Source organism: Setaria italica, chromosome V (genome assembly GCF_000263155.2).
Source record: "Setaria italica strain Yugu1 chromosome V, Setaria_italica_v2.0, whole genome shotgun sequence".
Taxonomy (NCBI): domain Eukaryota; kingdom Viridiplantae; phylum Streptophyta; class Magnoliopsida; order Poales; family Poaceae; genus Setaria; species Setaria italica.
Genome location: NC_028454.1, coordinates 17,324,377 through 17,349,775, shown reverse-complemented (window position 1 = coordinate 17,349,775; position 25,399 = coordinate 17,324,377). Strand labels below are relative to the sequence as shown.

At 44.6% G+C, this 25,399-nt stretch overlaps 4 protein-coding genes across 5 annotated transcripts; 2 read left to right on the top strand and 2 right to left on the bottom strand.

Annotated features, from left to right (window-relative positions):
* Positions 1–1,634: 1,634 nt before the first annotated feature.
* LOC101755175 (probable glutathione S-transferase GSTF1) lies at positions 1,635–5,604 on the top strand. Of its 2 annotated transcripts, XM_022826516.1 has the most exons (3): positions 1,635–1,857; positions 2,048–2,084; positions 5,112–5,604. In XM_022826516.1, the coding sequence occupies exons 1-3, from the start codon at positions 1,708–1,710 to the stop codon at positions 5,588–5,590; spliced, it is 666 nt and encodes a 221-aa protein (XP_022682251.1). In that variant the 5' UTR covers positions 1,635–1,707; the 3' UTR covers positions 5,591–5,604. The 2 variants fall into 2 exon arrangements, with proteins under 2 accessions (XP_022682251.1, XP_022682252.1); XM_022826517.1 differs by lacking the exon at positions 5,112–5,604 and having other exon boundaries at positions 2,048–2,934.
* Positions 5,605–6,760: 1,156 nt separating this feature from the next.
* On the bottom strand, positions 6,761–11,069 carry LOC111257326. The gene is made up of 4 exons (XM_022826656.1): positions 10,037–11,069; positions 9,876–9,991; positions 7,896–9,081; positions 6,761–7,223 (listed from the first exon to the last, which is right to left on the bottom strand). The coding sequence occupies exons 1-4, from the start codon at positions 11,067–11,069 to the stop codon at positions 7,069–7,071; spliced, it is 2,490 nt and encodes an 829-aa protein (XP_022682391.1). The 3' UTR covers positions 6,761–7,068.
* Positions 11,070–13,143: 2,074 nt separating this feature from the next.
* Positions 13,144–14,256, top strand: LOC111257325 (probable glutathione S-transferase GSTF1). Its single transcript, XM_022826655.1, has 2 exons — positions 13,144–13,318; positions 13,506–14,256. The coding sequence occupies exons 1-2, from the start codon at positions 13,144–13,146 to the stop codon at positions 13,988–13,990; spliced, it is 660 nt and encodes a 219-aa protein (XP_022682390.1). The 3' UTR covers positions 13,991–14,256.
* Positions 14,257–16,504: 2,248 nt separating this feature from the next.
* Positions 16,505–20,491, bottom strand: LOC101768284 (asparagine--tRNA ligase, cytoplasmic 1). The gene is made up of 6 exons (XM_004968709.4): positions 19,911–20,491; positions 18,247–18,840; positions 17,865–18,115; positions 17,612–17,741; positions 17,385–17,443; positions 16,505–16,993 (listed from the first exon to the last, which is right to left on the bottom strand). Exons 1-6 carry the CDS (start codon positions 20,358–20,360, stop codon positions 16,810–16,812), a joined length of 1,668 nt encoding a protein of 555 aa, XP_004968766.1. The 5' UTR covers positions 20,361–20,491; the 3' UTR covers positions 16,505–16,809.
* Between the last annotated feature and the right edge of the window lie 4,908 nt (positions 20,492–25,399).

Sequence of the window (25,399 nt, the reverse complement as noted above, 5' to 3'; positions counted from 1 at the left end):
AACATCAAACCGTACCCTGAAGCTTAATATGAAGTTTAAGGACCCAAACTGGAGTGAGCCATGTCCGTGAAACTTTGTTCACCAAGCTTTTGGTCAACCTCATATATCGTGCGATGCATCAGACTAACAACCACATATAATCCTGATTATTGCTAGCCCAATTATTAGCTGACCCATGGAGTGACGTCACGCAAAGACAACGACGTTCCCTCCGCCTTCACATAGTTTTCCTGTTGTTGAGCCAAAATATTATTGTTTGTGGTTACAATTCTCTAAGACTCTAACATACAATTATTGCTACAAGCCCATCAACACCCACTACTAGAGAACTGACCTTTCATCCAGTACTTTTGTCCCGATTAACTTTGGATCTGGGACTAAAGTGTCTTTAATCTCGGGTTAAAAATGAGACACCGAAAGCCACCGTCAGGACTAAAGTCCCCCCTTTAGTCCCGATTGTAACTGCTAGTGGGACGAGGGGGATATTTTATCCCGGTTGGAAACATCAACCGGGACTAAAGGGGGCCTTTAGTCCCTGTTGAAAACCAATCGGGATAAAATCTAGTCCACGTGCCCCTCCCCCCTCCCCTTATCTTCTCCTCCTCTTCCTTTATCCCTTATTCGCTCCTGCTACCACCCCTCCCCTCCCTCTCTCCCGACCTGTCCCCTCTCCTTCACTCCCGCCACCGCTGCCCCCTCCCTCTCCCAGCCCACCCCCACCCCTTCCCTCCCATCGTCGCCGCCACCTCCCTCTCCCGGCCCGCCCCCTCCCTCCTTCTCTCGCCGCTGCCCCCTCCCCTCCCATCCCACCCCTTCCCCCTCTACTGCCCCTCCCCTTCCCCCTCTGCTCACCCATCACTGGCAGCAGGGCGAGGTGTAGGGCAGTGAAGGTGGCAGGGCGGGCAGCGCGGGGCCGACGACCTCCCTCCCCAGTTTGGCAGTGTCGCTACCTATCCGGCCAGCGCATCCTTGCCGGTGACCTCCTAGACCAGTCCGGCCGCACCCCTCTGCGGCCCCTTCTTCTCCTTCCACAGGCTAGCCCAAGCAGTAGGGGATCCGCACAAGGCAAAGATCGATCTGGCGGAAGTGCAAGTGGTGGGTGCCAGGGCTTCCTCGGCGGCACAGCAAGAGTGGTCCCTATACATGCCCTTTACTTGTGGGCTGCAAGATGCCGCGGCCGAGGTCGAGCTCTGTGTGGCCGTCAGGCAAGCGAAATCACATGTGTTGTTACCCTTGCGAACGGGAATGAAGAAAGAAGAAAATCTAAAAGCTAGCGGCGCCAGGCCGGCACGGGCGCAGGCGACCGACCCAGGTGGCCGGGTGGGGGGCGCGAGTGAGCGGCGCGGGTGGGTGAGCGGCCGGCAGCCGGCGCAGGTGACCTTTTTTTATTTATTTTTTAAAACTTTTTAGTCCCGACTAAAGGGAGTCTTTAACCGCGGGTGAATGACCCGGGACTAAAGGACTCTTTTTATCTCGAATAGTTAGTCCTTTATCTCGAATAGTTAGTCCCGATTGGATTTTTAGTATCTATAGCCCTATCCAACCGGGGCTAAGATCCGTTCGTTTTCGAGCAGTGACCACTATAAAATGGACCCGCATTCCTTTGCCGTACTACAACACGCCTGCAGCAGGCTGCAGATAAAGTCTAAAGAGACCAGCAGGGTGCTGAAACTCTCTACTTAGCAGTACAGAACAGATGACGAGGGCATGGCGCCGGTGAAGGTATTCGGGCCGGCAATCTCGACGAATGTATCAAGAGTGTTGTTGTGCCTTGAAGAGGTCGGTGTGGGCTACGAGGTCGTCGACGTCAACTTCGCCGCCGGCGAGCACAAGGGCCCCGAGCACCTCGAGCGAAACGTATGTGGTCCTGAATCTCTGATGTTTATTTCTGATTTCTTGGATTGCCTTTTTCACTTGGCATTTGGTACAACACAATAGGGTGTTCTGTGGATGATCTCCTGCTTATTTGATTACAAATACGATTGTGCTAGCTCCCACTTGATTAAACCGTTTCCAATTGACCTTCTCATTCCAACCATTTGGACAGATTCCAGCCTTCCAGGACGGCGGGCTCATGCTCTTTGGTGAGTTCCTAGTCTTTGCGGTAGTAATTTCCAACACTAATGGCTGGAGGCCGGGCCACGCCTGCCACCATGCCCCCAGGCCACGCGCCGCCCCATGACTTTGGTCACGGCCGCCAGCGCCCCACTGCCCCTAGCAGGCTGGCCGCGGGAGGTGGTCCCGGCCGCCGCGTGCCCCCCCGACCCATGCGCTCCCGCACCAGCCGTGCGGTCCTGGCCGCTCATGCCCCCAACCGCTACTCTCCTGCCGCCGGTTGGAGCCGTGCCCCCATTGGCTGAATGGCATGTTGCGGGGAGCCGCGCCCCCACTAGAGGCCGCCGTGCCTCTAGGCTGCCTGATGAAGCCTTGGCCACAGCTGCCGGCGCCCCGCCACGTCGAGCACGCAAGAGGCGGTCCCGGCTGCCATGTGCCCCGTCGGCCCATGCGCTCCCGCGCTAGCCGCGCGGCCCCGGCAGGAGAGCCCCCTTCACACGCTTGCCTGTGCCTAGAGATAAGGGAGAAAAGGAGAGGAGATAAGGGAGAAAGGGAGAGGAGGAAAGAAGATATGATGGGGGAGAGAGGGGCTGCCTGTGGGAAAAATATTTAGTTCCAGTTAGTGGCTTCTGGGATTAAAAGGGGTCTTTTGGTCCTGGTTGGTCCTGGTTGGAGCCACCAGCCGGGACTCGTAACCCATTTATCTGGGTTGGTGGCTCCAACCGAGACTAAAAGCTCCACTTTTATCTCGGTTGGAATCACCAACCGGGATTAAAAGAGTTTCGAGAGACTATAAAATTTAGATCCGGGACTAAAGCTCCTTTAATTCCGGGTTCAAAAACGATCGGGACTAAAAACACTGGAGGGAAGGTCTGTTTGAGAGCTCATCGTACAGGCACATCATAACTCATCGTATCAAGGAGTAATTACCAGAGTGAGCTGCGAGCTGCAGTGTGCATGTTTCAGTATAGGCACATCTGAACCAATAAACAGTAGCAGGAGCAGGCACATATAAGCTTGAATCGTCGAGATAACACTGATGTGTGTAGTTCTGCACAAAAACCCGTTGAGAAGATATCACATCTTATAGATCTCCTTTATATCCCAGTTAAGCATTAGTATATACAGAAGTGTAAATTAAATAAGGCCAAAATGCTAAAAGAAATTTTCAATAATTCTAGATGTTTCAGAGCTCGAACCTTAAATAATCTGTTTCTACCCATAACTGAAACATCTTACAATCGATTCATGAATCTCGTGCAAAAACATAAGTGAGATTTTAACCAGCAGTACAAAGTAAAGCATTGTCCCAAGGAAAAATGAAATAAGAATGACTTGCATATAACCTCATGCCACTATGAATCACAGCCATGACTTCGTCGCTGTATGAAATACTGGGAAAATAATTAATACGTGAGCTGGCTAATAGCATGGCACAAAGTAATTCGATGTTTTACCAAATGTGTAAACTGGCAGAAATAATGGCTAAATAATTAGTACATGAGCATACTTCACAGAAAACACAAGTTTGTAATTACTGCACAAGTCCTTTTGACTTGGCTCAAATTAAAATGAATCATAGTACTATAAAATAGATCGGTTAAGGCAGGACCAAAGTACTGATCAACCATATTAATTGCAAGAAATATTCAGATTGGATCTATGTTCTACATTAAGGTAAGTGGTAAACATCAGGTCATCATATTCTGAACAACAGGTCATAGACCTTTGCATCACAAGTCCAACTTATTCAAGATGATTAGCAGGCAGTATGATTAAAACATGGCAAACATCAGGTCATCATATTCTGAACAACAGATCATAAACCTTTGCATCACAAGTCCAACTTATTCAAGATGCTTAGCAGGCAGTATGATTAAAACATGGCAAACAGGTAGTTTCTGCCTACAACCTTCTCATATCTCTGCAAAAGTTGAGACCGATGGAGTGATGTTGTTATTGCACATTCACGTCAGGGAGCACATTGGGAGATAAGATGTGATCGGCACAGCAGTTATATATAGGCATACAGCTGTATTAAGGCGTAACAGGATTCAGACTTACAGTGTCCTAATAGATCAAATTAAAACAGCCGTACTAGCAGATTTGCAAAATTAGCAGTATGAAATTTTTGGCTACAAGTATAAAATTACAGCTGTTGGACAAGAGGTAGCAGACGAGTAGCAACAATCCTTGGAGTACTCCACGACACCTAGAAGATGTGATCGGCATAGCAGTTATATACAGGGGTACAGCTGCATATTAAGACGTAACAAGATTCAGACTTACAGTGTCCTAATAGATCAAATTAAAACAGCCGCACTAGCAGATTTGCAAAATTAGCAGTATGAAATTTTTGGCTACAAGTATAAAATTACAGCTGTTGGACAAGGGGTAGCAGACAAGTAGCAACAATCCTTGGAGTACTCCACGACACCTAGAAGCAGCAAGGGAAGAACCTGGTGCTCATCGGCGAGACTGCCTAACCTCACCTGTGGCGGTGAGAGACAAAAGTTGCGCTTCTCACAGACTGCAATTTGGGGACCTTTCGTGGAACCAAAATATGTTTTATTAGAAATGTTTTGGGTTTATTAAATGAATGTCAGGAGCATTTCTTGTGAATTCATATTTTCTAACACCCATCTCTTCTTTTTTTTTTTTTGGGGGGGGGGGGGGGGGGGGCTGGGACCTATGTGTTATTTGTATGAGTCTGGATCTATACAGGTGTTCTTAACTTATGTATTAACTTATGTATTAGCTTTGGTGATGAAATGTTCTTTAATGAATTTTATATGTTCAAATTTGGTTGGAAACCAGAATAAAGATGCTTTAATATTAATTATATGTAGAGTGTACAAAGAAACCTGGAAGTTTTTCCGCTGCGTCATTACAAATTATGAACTTAATTTGAGCAATGTTTGTAGAAATTCTTCAGTATGCAAAAGTTCAAGTTTTTCTGCCTAGTTTGTAGAAATAGGACATACTTTCAAGATGTTTGTGAACAAATCTGATATAAGTAATATAATATGCAAATCAAATACATTTTTTAAGTTTAGCCTGGCGGACCTCAGCTACTTCCCCTACGCGGTCTACTTCATGGCCACGCCATATGCATCGCTGTTCGATTCGTCGCCCAGCTGCCCAAATACTGATCGTCAGAGGTACGCGTCATAGCATCCCATTCGTATTTTCCAGTGTGTATTTTGCTGTGCGTACTACTTCTATAATGTGTGAATGTGATGTGTGGACTGTGGACTTTGTCATGTTACAACCATATGTAATTGCAAATCAGTTACACAAAAAAATTAATGGAATATCGAACGTATCGGGTATTACAAGTCAAACGATTATATATGTTGAAACTTGCATATTAGAATTACTGTCTGCTTTAACGTGTTGTCAAGCACCTTCTGATGGTGAGAGGAGTCGAAATGCTCCAATCCCTCTGCTAGACCGTTTCGTTCCAAAAGTGAATGCACTCGCAGTCGCAGTACCTTTCTCACTTTCTGCGACAGTCAATGGAATAGACTCCTAACCTACTCACTACAATTCCAGGAAACACACAAGAAGCTATCCATAATAAATTAATAAACGATCCAAGCTGGTCACCCACAAATAGGGATGAAAACAGACCAGATACGAACGCGGATACAAACATTATATTTATTTTCTTCTGAAAATGTATGTGGTGCAAACCATCTACCCCGTATAACCTTGGAAACTATGAATTAAAGTTACAAAATGTTAATCCAATGAATAGGGTTAAAGGTGGAATTATTGCCCCCCCAACGCAGGAGGTATTGGATAAAGTGGCCAGTGGGTGGTGGAGGTTAAGCGCAAAATAATCCCACCACTAATCTTATTCATTGGATTAGCATCTTGTGGTCTTGATTCATAGTTTCCAAGGTTGCACGGGGTAGATAGTTTGCACCAGATACGTTCTTTTTTTCTCGGATCGAATACGGATATGATTAATCCCAAGATGTGTCGAATATTGATATTCATCCTATTCGCATCATAAATATCCAACTTTGAGTATGTAGATTTGAATACGATACGGAGGGTTCAGATACTAAAATGAATACGAACTATTCATTTTAGTGTCTGAACCCCCACGATCGGACGAATGGACAGATAATATCGGTACCAGTTTCATCCTTGCCCACACAGATGCCATATAAGGGCAACGGACACTGCACAGTGCAAATTGCAAATAGCCTGCATCCTGCTCCGGCTTCTATCTCCGCGAGCAGAAGCAGATCCTGCTCCGGCTTGTATCTCTGCGAGCAGAAGCAGACGCAGTCACGCAGAGCAAGCTAGCGAATAGCTATCCATGTCGCCGGTGAAGGTGTTCGGGTCGGCGGCGCTGGTGTGCCTGGAGGAGGTGGGCGCCGAGTACGATGTCGTTGACGTCGACTTCCATGCCAAGGAGCACAAGGGTGCCGAGCACCTTGACAGAAACGTAACGACATGCATTTCGGCCCAGTTTCTACCCGCCAGAGGCGTATATGCGATTGCAATTGACAACCTGGTTTATCTTTTGCTCTTCCAATCACAGCCGTTCGGGCAGGTCCCGGCGTTCCAGGACGGAGACCTGATGCTGTTCCGTAAGTTTCGCGCACCATTCCACAAGCTAACCAATTTCATCTTTTTTTAGATTAAGGAACATTGTCCGGCCTCGATCATCCTTAATTGGATGTCTACAGCCACCAACTTACAACCTGGACACAAAACAAGCAGCTCTCAGGCTGCTCCTGAAACTACTAGAGCCAAAACACAGTTAAGATAAGACTAAACAAGGTAGGATCGAACTAAAACAGACCAAGCTCCTAGGTCTATAGTCTGGTTCCAAAACGGAGTTCAGACAAGACTAAACAAGATCTCTGATACTTCTTAGGATCGAACTAAAACAGACCAAGGTCCCAGATCTAGAGACAGCTTCCAGGTAAACTGAAGAAAGACCCACGCCATCAGCACATAAACCTTTCAAGATCTGCCCTGACGCCAGACAGCCTAAGACATCAATCTTCTCCTAAAGTTCCATCCATATTTATGGAAGAAATCCAAAGCAGTAATTTCAAGTCTGCTACAGTTCTTCTTCAAATCAATTTTCTCTTCTTCCTTAGATAGCATCGCCCATGCCCTTGCCCAATAAGTCCCTCTGAACATTACCTGCAAAAAGGAGTTAGTGATATTTCCTTTGAACAACACATCATTTCTATTCAACCAAATAGCCCAGCATAGTGCAACAGCTCCTACAATCATCTGGTTTCTATATTTCCAGGGATAATCTCTAGCCCAAGAACCCAGCATATTAGGACCACTAACAGGCGGTTGAATTCCAAATGAAAAGAAAATTGTATTCCAAATGCATCTTGCTAAATGGCAATCAAAGAATAGGTGTTGCACCGTTTCTTCATCGTTGCAAAAACAACACTTGGTACTACCTTGCCATCTTCTCTTTGCAAGATTGTCCTTAGTTAGGATCACTCCCTTCTTCAAATACCATAAGAATACTTTGATCTTTAAAGGTATTTTTAACTTCCATTCTGCACACAAGGAGGGAGTTCCTTCAACTTGCATTATCTCTCTGTACATGGATTTTACTGAGAATTCTTTGCTTTTGTTTAAGCTCCAACAAAATCTATCTTCCTGATCTTCCAAGCCATGACCTTCTATTTCAGCCACCAATTTTAGCCAATCATTTAATTTATCTCCTGTGAGAGCTCTTCTGAATGACACATTCAGGGGAACCGCTCCACAGACCTTGGCCACAGTGTCATTTTTCCTCCTAGCTATGTTAAACAAAGATGGGAATCTCTCCCTCAGAGCTTTCTTTCCAATCCATACATCTTCCCAGAATCTGGTTTTCTTTCCATTATGCACTTCAAACCTACCCATTGCCATGAATTGATCCTTTATTTCCATGAGTCCACCCCAAAACTGTGAATCTCCCTTTTTCTTCTTCACTTGAGTAAGAGTTTTATTACTTAGGTATTTTCTTCTAAGTAATTTTTGCCATACCCCTTCCTCGTTCAAAAGTTTAAATAGCCACTTGCTTAACAAGCATCTATTTTGCACTTCCAGGTTTGATATGCCCAATCCTCCTACGCTCTTTGGTACACACAAAATACTCCATTTGGCCAATCTGTATTTCTTTTTGTATTCATCACATTGCCAAAAGAATCTAGATCTGTAGTAGTCCAGTCTTTTGAGAACACCTTTAGGTATTCTAAAGAAGGACATCATAAACATTGGTAAACTAGAAAGGACAGAGTTTATTAGTACCAACCTTCCTCCAACTGACAATAATTTACTCTTCCAGCTTGCTAGTTTTTTCTGGAACCTCTCTTCAACCATTTTCCAATCTTTATTGGTAAGTCTACGATGGTACATAGGAATTCCAAGATATTTAAAAGGCATAATTCCTTCCTTGCACCCAAAGATCTCCACATATTCTTTGACTATATTTTTTGCCTCCCCAAAACAGTACAATTCACTCTTATGGAAGTTGATTTTGAGGCCTGAGAGTTTTTCAAATGTACTTAGTACTAACTTCAGATTTTTAGCCTGTTCTATATTATTTTCCATAAAAAGGATTGTGTCATCTGCATATTGGAGGATAGATAATACTCCATCTACCAGATGGGGTACTAGACCCTTAATTTGCGCTTTCTCCTTGGCTCTGGCTATTAGGACTGCTAGCATGTCAGCCACCACATTAAACAACACTGGGGACAGGGGGTCTCCTTGTCTTAGCCCTTGTTTTGTTTGAAAGAAATGTCCAATGTCATCATTAACTTTGACCCCAACACTTCCCCCACTAACTATGTTTTCAATCCATTTACACCATGTAGGAGAGAAACCCTTCATTTTTAGAGCCTGCTGTAAGAAAGTCCAGTTAACCTTATCATAGGCTTTTTCAAAGTCCAATTTGAGAATTATCCCGTCCTGTTTTTTCCTACACAACTCATGTATTGTCTCATGCAGTATTACCACCCCAAGTGTATTTTCTTCCTGACATCTCTATTTCCTTCAGATTTAAGCTATCTATGATAGCATTAAAGAGGAAAGGCCACTTATCATCATATCTTTCATTATTTTTTTCACTTGGGTTCCTAATGATATGAAATCTCCCCCAAGCACAATAGGTAAATTTTCCTTGCTACAGGCATGAACTAGTTCTGTGAGGAAAGCCTCTTTGTATTCAGGTTGTGCTGCCCCATAAACAGCCACCAACACAAAATGAAAGTTATCCTTCCTAGTTCTCAGTCTAAATTTTACATAAAAAACTCCTTCATCTATACTTCCTACATCCAGCTCATCTAGATCAACTCCAAGGAGAATACCTCCTGATCTGCCATGTGGTTGTGTCCAATGCCAAATAAAATTTCTTCCCCCACAAAAGTTATTTAAAGTGGACTGGGTGAAATCTTTTTTTCCTGTTTCCAAAAGAGCTATGAAAGCTAAGTTCTGCTCTTTAACAGTATCGGTGAGGAATCTAGTTTTAGCCAAGTCACTAAGACCTCTGCTATTCCAGAATATTCCTTTCATTTAGAAACAATTTTGGCATTAACATTAGATATTTTTATTTTACAAGTCCTCCCATGTGACTTAGCACATGACTTGTACCTCCTATGTGACTTAGCACATGACTTGTATTTTCCTACTTTGGTATATTCTCCCATATAGCTACTATTATCATCAAACACCTCTTCCAATAAATCCCCACAAAGGAACTGTAAAGCTTTACTTTCTATCTCTTCTATGTCTTCTTCCTCTTTATCACTATCTATGGTCATTTCACTCTGATTATCTACCTGATCATTCTGATTCTTAACTCTGCTTTCTAAGATAAATAAATCTTTTATCATCTTTTCCATCTCCTGCCTACTGTCTCCCACCCTAATTCCTAATTGTTCAACATTATGAATGGCTGTATTCATAGGAAAAGATAAGCAACAGCGAGTTTCAGTGTTACCTTCATTATGTTCCAGATTCTTTCTTGCCGCCATCTTCTCTGTTTTTGATAGGATGTGCTCATCTCCAGATTGAGCCAACCTTGGACTAGCCCTTGTTGGTGTGATTATTACCTCTGGGATTGCAGCCACTTTCTGTAGTTCATCTCTTCCCTCTTCCTCCTCCCAACTGTTCTCTGAGTCCTGCCCTTCATCTCTCTCATTCATCACTTGATCTGCCAAATTGTCCAACGTTTTATCCACTGCCTTATCTATTATTTCCCCAGCCTTTTCCTTAAGAAACAGCAGGAATTCATTGTCATTCATATTCTGAACTCTCTCTTTCAGTGAATTCTTTTGCTCCCTGTCTTGATCAGCCTGTATGTTGTCTGTACTGCTGTTTTCCTTCCCTTTATAATCAGTGTTGTTTTTCCTTCTTTTTGTTTCTCTATTTATCTCTGGATCATCCTGCATATGATCCTCTTCACTATCTTCTCCCTCCCCTTCTCCTGCTGCATCACCCTTCCAGTCAAAAATAGCCTCTTCTCCATTTTCATCTGTCCCCAACTTTTCCACCTCAAAGTCTAGCTCGAAATAATGATCCCCTATCACTACATCTAGGTGTGAGGGGATGAGCAATGGATTAAGAACTGCCACACATACTCTCCCAAAAACATTCTCTCTAGTCACTTCCATATCAACAGTTTGGGTCGATCCCAACATTGACCCCACAGCCCATAAGTTCATATATTCTCTCAAGTTCTTCCTCAAGCCAAACACTCTTACCCAAACTTTAGGGAGTAGAAACCCTTCCTCCTTTTCATGCCATGCTTCAAATTGTAACCTCTGTCCTGTCTGCACCCCTTCTTCTCTAACATCTGCCCCTCCAAAAGCTATAGCCCTCTGAAGTTCAGCCTTTGATGGAAACTTAGTGATGAAAGTGTTGTCCTCATTCTCCTCAAGCTCCCATTTCCATTTTCCAGGATACAATCTCTGAAGCTGTGTAATCACCTGTTCCTTGGGTAACTGTCCACCTCCAATTCTGATCAGGGCCATTTTGGAGTCCTTCCTTGCCCTAGGTAATGGTGGGTGTGGAATGTGATAGAAACCCAACCCATGGACAGCATATCCCACAGCGTGTGCCACAGGTCGAGGTTGTTTCAACAGTGGGCATCTGTGATTAACATGTTCCTCACTATTGCAAATAACACAGTACACAGTACTTGTGCATCTTGCCGCTACATGCCCCTTCTTTGTGCATCTAGAACATTTGACACCTGCTTTAGTGTCATCTCCCTTCTCTTCCTCTCCTGCTGTTCCTATCATCAAGATGTCCATTTCTGTTGTTTCCCCATCCTCCTTCTTCTGTTCACCTTCACTTATTTTCATCTTTCCTTTGATCTCCTCTTCTTGCTGTTTTCCTGCCCCCATATTCCCTCTGCCTTCTTCTTTTTGCGTGTTTGGTCTTTGTGGGCGTTCTTGCCATCTGCTCCATCCCCCATGTCCCCTCAGATTCTCCCTAGGACCTCCTGACCCATGTCTTCCCCTCCATCCTCCATAGCTTTGGTGTTGTCCTTCTCGAATTCTGTTAGCCCCAGCATTAATTCTTGACACAAACCTTCTTCCAGGAGCCTCATCTATGCCTACTCTGTCCCCGATCATGGTGTGGCCACTACCAAACCGCCCCCCCTTCCAAAGCCTTCTCTCTGTTCCCCTTCCTGCAGCCTATCCCAGTTTGCTCGGCCTCCTTGAACATTTCTGGTTCCTGTCGCTCCTCTTGCTCCATAGCCTCGCCACATCTTGGCGTCTCCTCCTGCCACAGTCGCGCCTCTTTCCTGACTAGATGGGTTTTCAGTCTGGGCAAAAGTGAGGATGGGGAGATGCTGAGAGGTGAGGTCTTTATTATCCCCAGTTATCATTTTTCCCTTTCTCCCCCCTGTCGAGGCACCACCTTGGTAATTGGTGTGATAATAACTGTTGAACCCTTTGGGCTTCCCTCCATGTTTAAAGAGCCGTCCAAGGCCATTAGTGCATTGAAACATAGAGTGGGCCCCTATCTGAACAAATCCTGTTTCACCCACCCATGTAATTGGGCTTTGAAGATGAAACAATTGCTCATTTTTTAATTCAAAATTGCTATCTGTTAATTTCTTTGACCAGTTCTCTGATGAGCTTTCACCGTCAATTATGACTATTTCTTCATCTGCTAAGAACTTCTCCAGACTTCTGCAGCCATTTGGTGATGCTGATGCCCGGAGATCTTTCACCCAAATGTCACCTAGTGAGCATTTTACTGGATGTTCTCTCCTAGGCAACGGACCAATCCACGGCTTGATCTTCTTCCCAGTCTTCATCATTTTATTTCTGTTTCTCAGTTTAATTCCCAAATTTTGTGCTAGGCTGTCTTCTTTCTCCTTTGTTCCATTGCTTGAGGATGCCCTTTGTTCCACTAGGGACTCACAGCACCTCTTTCCCATCCATATAGTTTCCTTCTTCTTAATTTGAATTTCAATATTACTGTCTTCCTCCTCCTCATCTACAGAGTTTTCATCGTTTGCCAATGGCCAGAAGCGAGATCCTGTATCATTTTTTCGTAATCCTAGAAGAGGATCTGACGATCTCTTGCAGGCATTTTCTTCCTTCTGGCTCCAATTTTCCCCTTCCAAACTCTTGCATCCCGTAACCCTTCCTGTTGCTTCATCTTCTACCTCGGCCAATACTGCTACTAGCTTGCTAGAGCAAGTTCGTTGTGAGACAGGCACCACTCTCGGTGCCAGCGTAAGCCGCCGCCGACCTGGCCTAGCATTCACACTCTGGTCCTCAAACTCTCTCACTGCTTCTCCAGGCACAAAGCGCCGAACACCTTGTGGGCAAGGAACAGCGGAAGGCGAAGCAGAGCTAGGACGAGCTAAGGGAAGTTGATTAGTTACCTGGACATGGTGTCCCGAGATGGAGCTGCGATCCGCGTCTCGTCCTTCCGCCGCCGACCTGGCCTAGCATTCACACTCTGGTCCTCAAACTCTCTCACTGCTTCTCCAGGCACAAAGCGTCGAACACCTTGTGGGCAAGGAACAGCGGAAGGCGAAGCAGAGCTAGGACGAGCTAAGGGAAGTTGATTAGTTACCTGGACATGGTGTCCCGAGATGGAGCTGCGATCCGCGTCTCGTCCTTGCTTGTCGACGGGCGCCTCCTCGGCTTCATCTTCATCCTCCCCTTCTTCTTCCTCCGTCTTGTCCTTCTTCCTTCCCACCGCGGCGTATGCCTTCGTCACCAGCGCCGTTCCATCTACACCCGCCGCTACAGACGTATGCCCCTCGCGTCCTGGTGAATGGACGACAAGCTCCCGCACTCCGGCGGCCTCATCTTCCCCCACACCGACGGCCTGGGAGCTAAGCCCGGTGGGCGTCGTACTATGCATCCGTCGACTCGCTTTCAGCTAAAGTTAGACAGCACCTTTTTTTTTTCATCTAGAATTTTCAACAAGGACATGAGAAAATTCTTGCATCATCTCTTCAGAGTCCCGTGCGATCTCCCGGTACGTTCTCCGCAAGTTCAAGACGCCCGACGCCGGCACCAACAACCTCCTTCGTGACGGTGACCTCGAAGGATCGGCGCTCGTCGACGCCTGGCTGGACGTGGAGGCGCTGCTGTACGAGCCGGCGGTGCACGCGGTGTTCGTGCAACACCGCGTCGTCCCGGCGCTCGGCGGGGTGCCCGACGAGAAGGTCATCGGCGAGAGCGTAGAGAAGCTGAGGAAAGTGCTGGAGGTGTACGAGGCGCGGCTGGGCGAGCGCAGGTACCTCGCCGGCGACGATGTCAGCCTGGCGGACCTGAGCCACTTCCCCTACACGCACTACTTTATGGGGATGCCATACGCGGCGGTGTTCGACGCGTTCCCCCGCGTCAGGTCGTGGTGGCAGGACCTCATGGCCCGCCCGGCGGTGCAGAGGGTCGCTGCGATGATGGACGGCCAGTGATCTGGTTGGTGAAGAAGGCGATAACAAGAATGGTTCTTGTCACTGCTATGAAAGATTGCCTCGGCGTCGAAAATAAAGAAAGTGTTTTGCGTGGTCGGTGTGTTCTTAATAATAAGGATTTTTACCCAATATATAATAATCTTATGATGGCTCTGACGTCGACTTGCTTGACAAGTGAAATAGTCAACACTCTACAACGCTCGCGTGACAGATAGATACTGTATCCATGACATAAATGGTCCCTGAATCTTGATACGCACAGCACCCTTCCGTTTTCACAATTTTATTTCATAGGAATTCAGTTTAGGCAACTATGGCTCTTCAAAACTCCCATATGATCGATCTCATGTCTCCAAAGATGAAACTTTATACTCATAATTTTTAAAGAATAATATCCACTTTTCTCCATTAGTTGTTTTAGGTTGATAAAGCAGGTACATGTAGCAAATCTTGGTGGAAACAATTTAAAAAGGTTTGAAGCCATAATATGGTGTCAAGCTAGGACCTTGAGTTTAAATTCTGGTGGACGCAACCCAAAAATGGTTGTCGGGGCATAAGTAAATTGCTACATTTTCCATTAGTCTAGATTTTTCAGGTTGAATTAGCCGATACATCTGTGTTCAAATTAAATAATCTAAATTATTAACTCATGTTTTTTGTTAACAAAAGCTTAAAAGAACTATGATGGTGTTGGTAGAGGGTAACCTAAATGCAAATTCCACGGGATTGCAGTGCTTTCAACGACGAAATGGATGATTACGCTCTTTGTTTAGTTCAACTGCAGTAGTATTGTCAGATAGTATGCTTTCTTTCAATTTGCGAAATCCAAATACAAACGGAAGGAAGAACCTGATGAACAACAAAAGATGCAGCTTCAAAAAGATAGTCCTAATCCAGTTTCAAGAGAAATTGAACTGACAATTGGAAAGAAAATCAATCTACACATATAAGAAGAAATTGAACACAAAAAAGCCCAATCTTCACAAGACATCAGACAGCCACCGAGAGAAAAATCATGAGCAACAACGAAAAGATAGGGGAGCCACTGCGTCGAGGACGACCTTCCTGTTGCCATGGATGACACCGCCGTTCCTCCTGCAGGCTTGGCTTCCCATCTCGATTGCAGATCTTGGAAAGAGAAAGCAAGCAGTTGCCCAAGATGGGAGCGGTGAAGAGGTTGCCAGCGGAGTTGCTCACACGTTATTACCATCAGTAATCCTATTATGTTACATTTTGCCGAACAAAACAGCAGCTATTTGTTACACTCGTTTGTTATTCCCCGTTAAGAACATAGAATTAAACCTGTAATTTCTTCAGAAGCATCATACACATCCATTGGACTTGACTAAACTCTATCTGTCGCATCTCGATGATCGGGGTAAAAGTAATCTCCCTCCAGACCAGCAAGGCAGCAAGCTGGTACGCACGAGCAGAGATTGCTTTGCTTGCTTCCACATAACAATTCGGAGCCGTAGAAGTACGAGATTAAGCCCTGCGCGCTTTAGGATTTTAGCCTATAGATTATGGATTGTCAATAGGCAAGATGGGGAGGGGCTGTAGCATTCTGATTTCTGGCCCATGAACTGTTACAATCTAAGGGCTTAAAGGAAAAGCGTTCCTTTGTTTTGCTGACATCATACACCGTTTGGAATGGAGGAAATCACCTTTGCCGTTCCAGAGGAAAGGAATGGCTTCCTTCAGAAAACAAAGGAAAAAAAGCATCCAGTGCGAGCCGTGGTTTTCGCGGAAGATTGAGGCGAGGCGAGATGAGATAAAAAGAAGCTTGTTCTTCTTGCCAAAAAATCAGTTAGGAGTAATAAGAGAGACAAACAGAGGAACAAGAAGAAAGGACTCATCCGCCCTCACGGCCTCACGGATGTTGCGTGCTGCCGTTGTCGCTGTCGCTCGGGGTCGTGGATTCGTCGCCGCTAGTGCTTGAGGTCGCAGAGCTCCTCAAGGCTGCGCTGGGCGCCGCCGTGACCCAGCTTCACGCATCTTGCAGTCTGCCGCCACTCTTGGTTGAGGTTGCCGTCGCCGAAGGGACGGTGACAACTGTGATGTGCTGCTTTTTTTCTTTCCCTGTCAAGTAGATAAGGATGCGCCTCTGGGGAAGAACGGGTGGATCGGAGCATCCCAACACCTCTTTTGGGCCTGGGTATTGGACCATAGAAGTCTCTCAAACGAATGAATAGTATTAAAAAAATGAATTAGTCCTAAAATGAATGAGATTTCTTTCTTCCAATAAAATTCCTATATTTAATATTCCTGCTTTCCAAACACTTCTTCCTGTAAAATTCCTGTATTTTTTCTTTCCTCTGTTTTATCACTACACTCCTATCATATTCATGTATTATTTCCCTTTCCAATGTTTTATATTCCTCCGTTCCGTTCCAAACAGGCACTAAGACTTCATGTGTAACAATCTAACCGGTGGACTGTTACAATCTAAAGTCTTGTTTGCTTGAACCTGCAGAATGTAAGCTAAAATGCACAAGCAAAAACGTGACTTTAATCTAACAAAAACTTTAAAGTTGCAAGATTAATATTTCATAACCAACTAGGTAAAACAAAACACCAACTTTACCTTACATGACTATAATTCCTTACAGTGTTACCATTAAACTTTTGGCTCTAGTTGAGCATTTAACTAACAGAGACAAAATGTTGATCAATTGATCTCCAGTTGCAAATTTAGTACACTGAAAATTACATGACACCTCCAATAAATCCAATGTGCAAAGTAGGGCAAACTGATCGGTGAAATCATTCCAAAATCACTAGGAATCAACTCGCATCTGTTTAACCAAGGTCTTCAAAGATCACAGGTCAGCCCTCCCTGGGTACCTCGGGAAGGGTATGACATCTCTGATGTTCTCCATACCAGTAGCAAAAAGTATCATCCTTTCGAAACCCAACCCAAAGCCACTGTGCTTTACAGAACCAAACCTGCGGAGGTCCAAGTACCATTCATAGGGTTCTAAAGGCAAGCCAGCATCAAGTATCCTGTCAAGAAAATTTGTCATATTATCAACTGAGCAGATGGATGAAATCGACTAAAATAAAAAACAAACGAGTAATGGAAAATCAGGACATCAGGTTAGTAATAAAAGTAACAGTACAAGAATTTAATATTTTGGCATGCTTACATAACATTTAGCCTGTGCTACATAGATATTGTCACCTACAGTCAACTAAACTGAGGGGGAAGTAGTTAAACATATACCCAAAGCACATTCATATGTATAAGACTCCAAATGCAGATAAAATGTGGCTTACATCAAAGAGTAAGACAAGTATCAATACTGTATATTTCGACCAGTTTTAAGTTGAAGACCATCGGGCAAGTTAAAAAAATAAATAAATGTCTTCATCTTTAAGTTGAGTGCCACATTACCTCTGCTTGAGAGCATCTAGACGTTCTTCCCTTTGGCTTCCACCAATCAACTCACCAACCTTCAAAAATCATTCCAGCACAAAAATGAGTGACAAGGTAAAACCAGCAATTCAACAGGTCAATATCCCACTGACCCTAATAACCACAACTTCCCTCCCCACAACACAAGAACTGAACATGTGCACTGATATGGGCACAGGTTTGATGTATGAGAGGCTTAGCTATACCTTAGGCACAAGAACATCCATTGCAGCCACCGTCTTGTCATCATCATTGAGCCTCATATAGAATGCCTTAATTCCTTTCGGATAGTTATAGACAATCACTGGCTTCTTAAATATATCCTCAGTCAAATACCTTCAACATGGCAAGACAAGAATTAAAATTCCAAACAAAGCACAAAAATCTACCTTTGAAAAAGGTAAACCATAATCCCCTAAAAAGAAAAAAAAATAGCCAATCAAATTCTGATGTGTATACCTTTCATGCTCAGAGGCTAAATCAATTCCCCATTCGACCTTGTTATCAAACTTCTTGTCAGTAACATTTTTCAAGAGCTCCACAGCCTTTGTATATGAAATCCGCACAAAAGGAGTAGAGGAAACAAGCTCTAGACGTTCAATTGCACTCTTATCATAATTTTTCACCATGAACTCCATATCTTCACGGCAATGCTCAAGCAGCCACTTACAAAGGTATTGTACATATTTTTCTGCACAGTTCATATCATCCTGCAAAACAGTTAAAACACAATCAACATCCCTGCAAAACTGTTTGTAATAATTCTCGTTTAATTTGTACCATCAAAAAGGAAAAATATTTCAGCAGCAGTTAAAGACAAATTCAATTTAGCTTTAATTACCTGCAAGTTTGCAAAAGCGAGTTCTGGTTCAACCATCCAGAACTCTGCCAAATGGCGTGATGTATGTGAGTTCTCTGCCCGGAATGTTGGTCCAAAGGTATACACACTACTAAGAGCACATGCGTATGTCTCAACCTGAAGCTGTCCGGACACAGTCAAAAAAGCTTGACGCTTGAAGAAGTCATTTTCAAAAGCTATTGATCCATCATCCCTGCGTGGAATCCCAGGCTTTAATTTGGACCTCTCCTCCAGCTTCGAAACATTTTCCTTTGCCCTATGAAGCACATCAACAGCAGCTGATATGTCTTGTTTGCTGGCTTTTGCGGCTTTAAGCTGTGCAACTGCATCTCCTTTCTCCTTGACAAGAACTTTAGCTGCCTCGATTTCAGAATCAGAAGGTGCAGGGTTCTCTTTCAATTCCTTCTCAGTTTTTTCAGCCTGGCTAAACAAAGTTGTCACTTGGAACATCTCACCAGCACCCTCACAGTCACTTGTAGTTATTATTGGTGTATGTACATAGAGAAACCCATTCTCGTCGAAGAACCTGTGTGTTGCACAGGCTAACTGGTGCCTAATCCTAGCAACTGCTCCAATCTGAAAAAATGGTTTGGCATAAGGTGGTGGAAGAGCATAAAAATTTAAAAGGATAGATCAATAAAACGCAGCAGAAATTATTACAGAACTAGAAGAACATATCATCTCAAAATATTACTGAATGAAAGAGGAAACAAATACCATGGTGCCAGTACATCTTAGATCCAAAAGAATAAAAGAAGCAAGGAAAAGCTCTTTTGACAAGATATCATGTCACAGTGACTAACAAACCGCTCAGAAATGAAAAACCAAATGAATGTTATAAAATTCTCACATGTCAATAGCCTCAGGCTTGTCCACTCAAAATGATAGCAATTCAGTTCAAACAGCACAATTGTACAGCCTTAGGAGAAAAATCAAAACTGAGCAGTGACCATAGATAAATAGCAATCAGTGGGAAAGGGAAGGTCCCCCAATCACTCCATAAACAGCCTTGAAGAAATATCAACAGTCAGCAAGGGGTCCATGCACAAATTAACATACAAGATGTTACCCCACACACTCAATATAAAGTTGATAGCCCAGGTATGTGTTTAATGTGCCATATTCTCATTAAGGATGTCAATATTATGGCTGCCAAGTGCCTATTAACTGAGCCCAAGAGAGTCAACAGATCTTTGAGTTTGAAAATCTGGGCTTGAGGTTCATTTAGTTAGAACATAAGCTTTGCTCAAAAAGCTCAGCTCATGCAGGGATTCAAGTGCGTTGGTTACCGAACGAAAGAGGAATGTTGGAAATTACTCGCGTGACACCATCAAAGCTCCTAATTGGCAAATTGTAGGATGTGGGAATTCAGAAACTACACATAACAATCAGGCAACTGTTCTGATGTAACAGGGATGCAGACCTTCGCCTATGGTTATGGACGCAAGGCAGGGCTCAAATGAGATGATTTAGAGACACAAAATAAATTGTCATAAGTTGGAGTGAACATTTAGACCGCAAGAGCATGTATGTTTCTTATTTGACCGATCCACGGAATCACAGAATTGACGAACCCTAGCATCAGTTTTGTTGAACAGTTATAGAACTGCAAGATCTGGGCATAATAAAAAAGGAAAGCCACACACCGTGTTGGTCCGCGAGCGGAGATGAACGACATCCCTGAGTTTCTCGAGCGTGAGCTTGACCTTGCCCTTGGGCAGCGGGTAAGCGGCGGCGTCGACCTCGCCGACTTCGAGAACGCGGCTGACCTTGAGCTCGACGTTCTGCTTGGTACCCTCCGGCGGCTCCTTGATATCGCCCTCTACGAGCACGGAGGTGCCCGTGGCGGTGAGGCGCGCGAGAGGGTGCACGGTGGCATCGACGATGACCTGGAGCGTAGCAGCGCAGGAGCCGTCGCTGAGCTCGAGGAAGGCGAAGGAGCCCTTCCCCTGCTCCCGGCCCGTCCGGACCCATCCCCCGACCACGACGCGCTCCCCGGCCCGCGCGGCGCCCGCTGCAAGGACGTCGCGGATGCGGGTGCGGACGGTGGCGGGCTCCAGATCGTCGCAGAGGGAGGCCGCGGCGTCGGCGGCCATGGAGACGGGGATGTTGAGGAGTGCTGGCGCTCTGGCCTCTGGGGTTGTGGTGGCGGCGGCGGCTGAAGGGGAGGGAGGGAGTGGTGGCCTGGTGGGCTTAGGGTTTGGGCTGGGTTAATTGTGGTGGCGGAGTGGTGCGGCGTGTGGCTTTAGCGGCAGGAGTTGTTGGCAAAGTATTCGTGAATCTTGGCCTCAAAAATAAAGTCTTCGTGAATGTTGGGTCGTGGGCTCCTCGCAAGAATCTTGGGCGCCACGAAGCAATTATGCGATGCCGCTTGCTTTCCAGGCCAATGGCCATTTCATAGGCCTTGCTTACTTGCCAATTTGGAAGCTCCAAAATTAGCATTTTGCCATAAATGCGACACTGTAGCGTTTCGTTTGTATTTGTGAATTATTGTCTAAATATTGACTAATTAGGCTCAAAAGATTCGTCTCGCAAAGTAGAACAAAACTGTGCAATTAGTTTTTGATTTCGTCTACATTTAGTACTCCATGCATGTACCGCAAGTTTGATGTGATGGGGAATCTTCTTTTTGCATAGTGTCAAAGTTGGGAGTTGGGGGTGAGGTAAACAAGGGCTTACATTCAAAAACGTGACAAGGTGTTATTTAATTCCTAGTTAAAATAGCTTCATATACAATGAATAATTTCATTATTTGTTAATTCCAGTACTGCTGCGTTAGGGATATAACCCTCACGTACCACTCGGACGGGCCTGATAGCCTCAAGGGGGTGGCACGGCCCATTCAAATGGCTTTTGAAGAGACACATGGATCAAGATGAAGGATCAGCGTGAAGAGATATAGTTAAAGATATGGTTATTCAAGTATGTAAAGAGATAGCTTGTGCTGAAAGTTAATAAGTGACTAGGATTAGATCGAAACGGATATGTAACCCTATTCCCGTACTTAGAAGGCAGGCAGGGACCCCTAAAAAATCCAAGCCATATTCAATATGCTGAGAATACAAACCCCGAGCACATGATGTAGGGTATTACACCAATCTGAATGACCCGAACTTGGTAAAGTCCCCAGTGTCCTTGCGTTCATCCATGTAGCTCTAGGTACGACGATTCCCTCCATACAATCTACCACCTTGGATTCCCAGAATTTCCCCCTGACAGCATGCAAGACACAGAGTGACGGGTCTGTAGATTTGGGATCCCTAATGGGACCGTCTTCCCGTTGCGCTTGGCCCAACGAGAGGCATGGCGGCGACGCGCCTCTAGGCCGGCCTAGCAACGCAACGCAGGTCGAGACTAAGATCCGACCACCGACCGGATCCTCCGACCAGGCTCCCGACCAGAAGGGTCTAGTCGGGGGTGGGACCACAACCCAATCCCGACCGAGTTCCCCTGACCGGGGATGCGTCGTACCAACCACACCACTTCCCCCGACCGGAACGGCCGGGGCCGACTGGGACAATCGACCGGGGACGCCCGCTCAGTGTGTGATGTAGCACTGGCCCGATCTTCCGAAAGGTAGTGATAAATTCGATTGGTGGAGACTAGACGTTGACGATCCGGGCTTCCAATCAGACACGATTCGAATCCTTGCAACCGCAACACGCTGCTCCGTTGGTTATCAACCAAGCACAACTTGATTGACCTCGCCGAGAAGGTTTTCCCTTCAAGCGAATCGAAGGACACAAGCAAGAAAGTATAAACACGCAATCTGATATTACAAATACGAATGAAGTAAGAAGGATTCAAGCTCTCAATTTGAAAGGACTAATTGACACAGTCAAGGAGAACAAGAACATGGGACCCTGGATCACTATAAAAGGACTTGCCGTCATAGTTACAACAAATCAATCTCAGTTTCTCAAAGGAAAACTAGAACTAAACAAAATCCGAGTTTCTAATGTAAAGGCTACTAAGTTTATATCAAAAGGGGCAAACTAGGGTTGGGGGCGACCAGGAAGGGGGCACCCACAACTTGGGCCTAAGGCCCGACACTATACAAAGCTAAGTTGGCTCAAAACTGGTGATGCAGCACCTTGTTATGATCACATAGAATGATCCACGAACCTTCTAGAGCTAGAACTAGAACCAAAAGAACGGCGTCATCGTCCCTGTTCCAACGCATCAAAGAACATCTTGTTTTGATGTCGTATGAGGGAGATATGGCCGAAACCATGTAGCGGTGTCGGCTGAATCCGAAACGAACGCGACGACCGAGTTGGTGACAACTTGTAACTTGGGGAAGACCATGACTCGTGTGTGTCTAGTATGACGACATCCTCATCATACTCCCCTACTTGAATTGGAGTCGTCCTTGACTCCATCCCATCATCAGTCTCCTGCAAAAGGTTAGGCACAACATGATGCAAAGTACGAGACATAGGATTATCGGTAACACAAACATCTCGACAAAACATAGTATAGCAAGGTGCATCATGATTATCACATAAGGTAGCAATAGGAGCAGTGGTGGTAAGATAATCACCCTCTTTTAACTTAATCCCATTATGTGTAGCGTGAGATGGAACTAATGTATGATCATTCTTAACAATTTCAGTAAGCTCGTTATGATGTTTCCTAATATCCGCAGGAGATAAAGGAAGGAAAGTAATATTCTCGTTTTGATGCATAAAAGTATATGTATTAGTTCTACCATGGTGTAAAGCATCAACATCAAATTTTCATGTACAGCCTAACAAAAGAGAGCTGCTTGCATAGGTACAATATCAAAATTAGCATAGTCATTATATGAGCCAATAGAAAAATGCACACGCGCTGATCTAGTTACCTTTGTCTTACCAGTATTGTCGAACCATTGTAGATGGTACGGATGCAGGTGCGCACGTGTGGTCAAGCCAAGTTTCTCGACTAGATCTGAACTCATCAAGTTGTTGCAACTCCTACTATCAATTATGGTGAGAACACGGTGATCTTGACGATGAGAAACATGTGGAACAAATTGCAGCGTTGGAGCTTTTCTTCCTCATGCCCTAGTTGGGAAGTCAACACCCACTGCACAAGAAGGCTCTCATAACCCACCGAGGCAGCCAGAGAATCAATGGCAACCTCCTCCTCTTTATTCGCTTCATCTACAACAATGTTAGCAGCAAGAGCCAATTCCTCCTCAACATCACTAGCACTTACATATTCTGTTCCATCAATGGTGGCTATGTAAGCACGACGATTTGGGCAATCCTTCATGACATGTCCAATGCCCTTGCAGCGGTGGCACACAATTTTGTTGGAGTTGTTCGATGACGTACCAGGGGCCATAGCTTTCTTCCACGGTTAGGACTGCGCAGGAGACAAATTGCTCAACTCGGAAGCATGTGTAGTAGAAGACGGTGTCGCTGGTGGCTGGGCAACAAAAGCCTTGGTTTTGTTGATGTCAGAACACTGCTGCTGGAAAGATCTTCCAGGGTTGGACCTGAAAGTATGTTGTTGATGACGTCCCTGTACTTCTCTTTCAGCTTTAAGAGCAAGATGATATAACTGGTTGAACCTGTTCCAATCTTTGTAATCAAGAATATCATGTATATCACGATTCAAACCACCAAAAGATCTAGCACAAGTATCTTCATCATCCTCATGTATATCACAACATGCTAGACCAATGAGCAATTCCTGATAATATTCTTCTACTCCTTTTTCACCTTGTTTTAAAGTTTGCAGTTTCATACGCAAATCACGTTGGTAATAAGGAGGAACAAAATGAGATTTCATACGTTGTTTTAAAACATTCCAAGTCTGAGGTACAACATTAGCATTATTATTATTGCAAAGATCATTCCACCAAAAGAGAGCAAAACCAGTAAACTCACTAGTAGCAAGCCTAACTCGATGCTCAGTAGGAACTAAATGAGAATTAAATTTTTGTTCAACAGCAAGTTCCCAATCTAAATAAGCCTCAGGATCAGCATTACTAGCAAAAGGAATCATGATAAATTTAGTTTTAGCAAAAGGATCATTAGTACCACGGTGATGATTATTACCTCCCATACCACGACGATTACGCCGAAGATGGTCCATGTCACGTGCATCATCAATAAGATCAGCATCATCATCATCCTCCAAAATATCATCATGAAAGGTGGGTCGGCGGGGCGGCACTGGGGGAGGTCGTTGCTCAACATGTTCAATCCGGGTAACCAGAATGTTAATGTTGCGCATCAAGTCATCAAACTTCCCATCAACGTAGGTGCGCTGGTCAGGAAGAAGCTTCGTAAGCTCGTCCTTGGACACACACTCATTGAAGTCCGAAGGGGACTCCACTCCTTTCTCTTTCCCTGACATGGTTAGAAGACAGCAAAAGACAACACAAAAGTATTATCCCTATCAACTAGCAACTACTGGGTGGTGGTGAAAGTGGAAAGTAATATCTCAAACGGCTTACTACCATCTTGCAAGTGTTTTTACGAAAGCCAAAAGGGTGGTACAATCTGTTGTCAAGCTTGGGTGTAACAGTTGCAAGGAGAACCTTTACTGACAGAAGTATATGTGGAGCTTTGGGCAGGCATAATATGGTAGCAAGGAAAAACAATAGCCAAAGCAGATTAGCCAAATTCAATAAGTATCCAAAGTACAAGTCACAATTGCTGGCTAAGATGTGTCCCTAGATGTAGCACAACAAGATGGAATGAAAGATGGTGGATAGAACTCAAAGAACAAGCAACCAGCAACTCATGCAATTGTTTTAATTCTTTTCCATGATTTTCCCTCCAGGACTAGTAGGAAGCCACTTTTTTATTTTTCTCAACTATTTTTTTGATATTTTTCTCTAAACAAGGATCACACAAAATGGAACCACAAAAATTTTCACCTTAAACAGAGGTATGATGTGGTCTGCAGAAAAATAGACACGTTTGCTGAAAACCGTGCAACAACTTAGAGGCTTGAAAACTCCCACTTCCTGATTTTTTTTGGGAAAGCTGAGAATCAGAAAAATACCGAAGGGGTTGTATTGTATGTGTAAATTTTTGTTTTGAAAATTTGAAAAAAAATGCACCTCAATCAGAGTTTTGAGTGAAAAGTTATGCCTGTTTTAAGGAAGGTCGCCGGAATCAGGATTTTGGAAAGG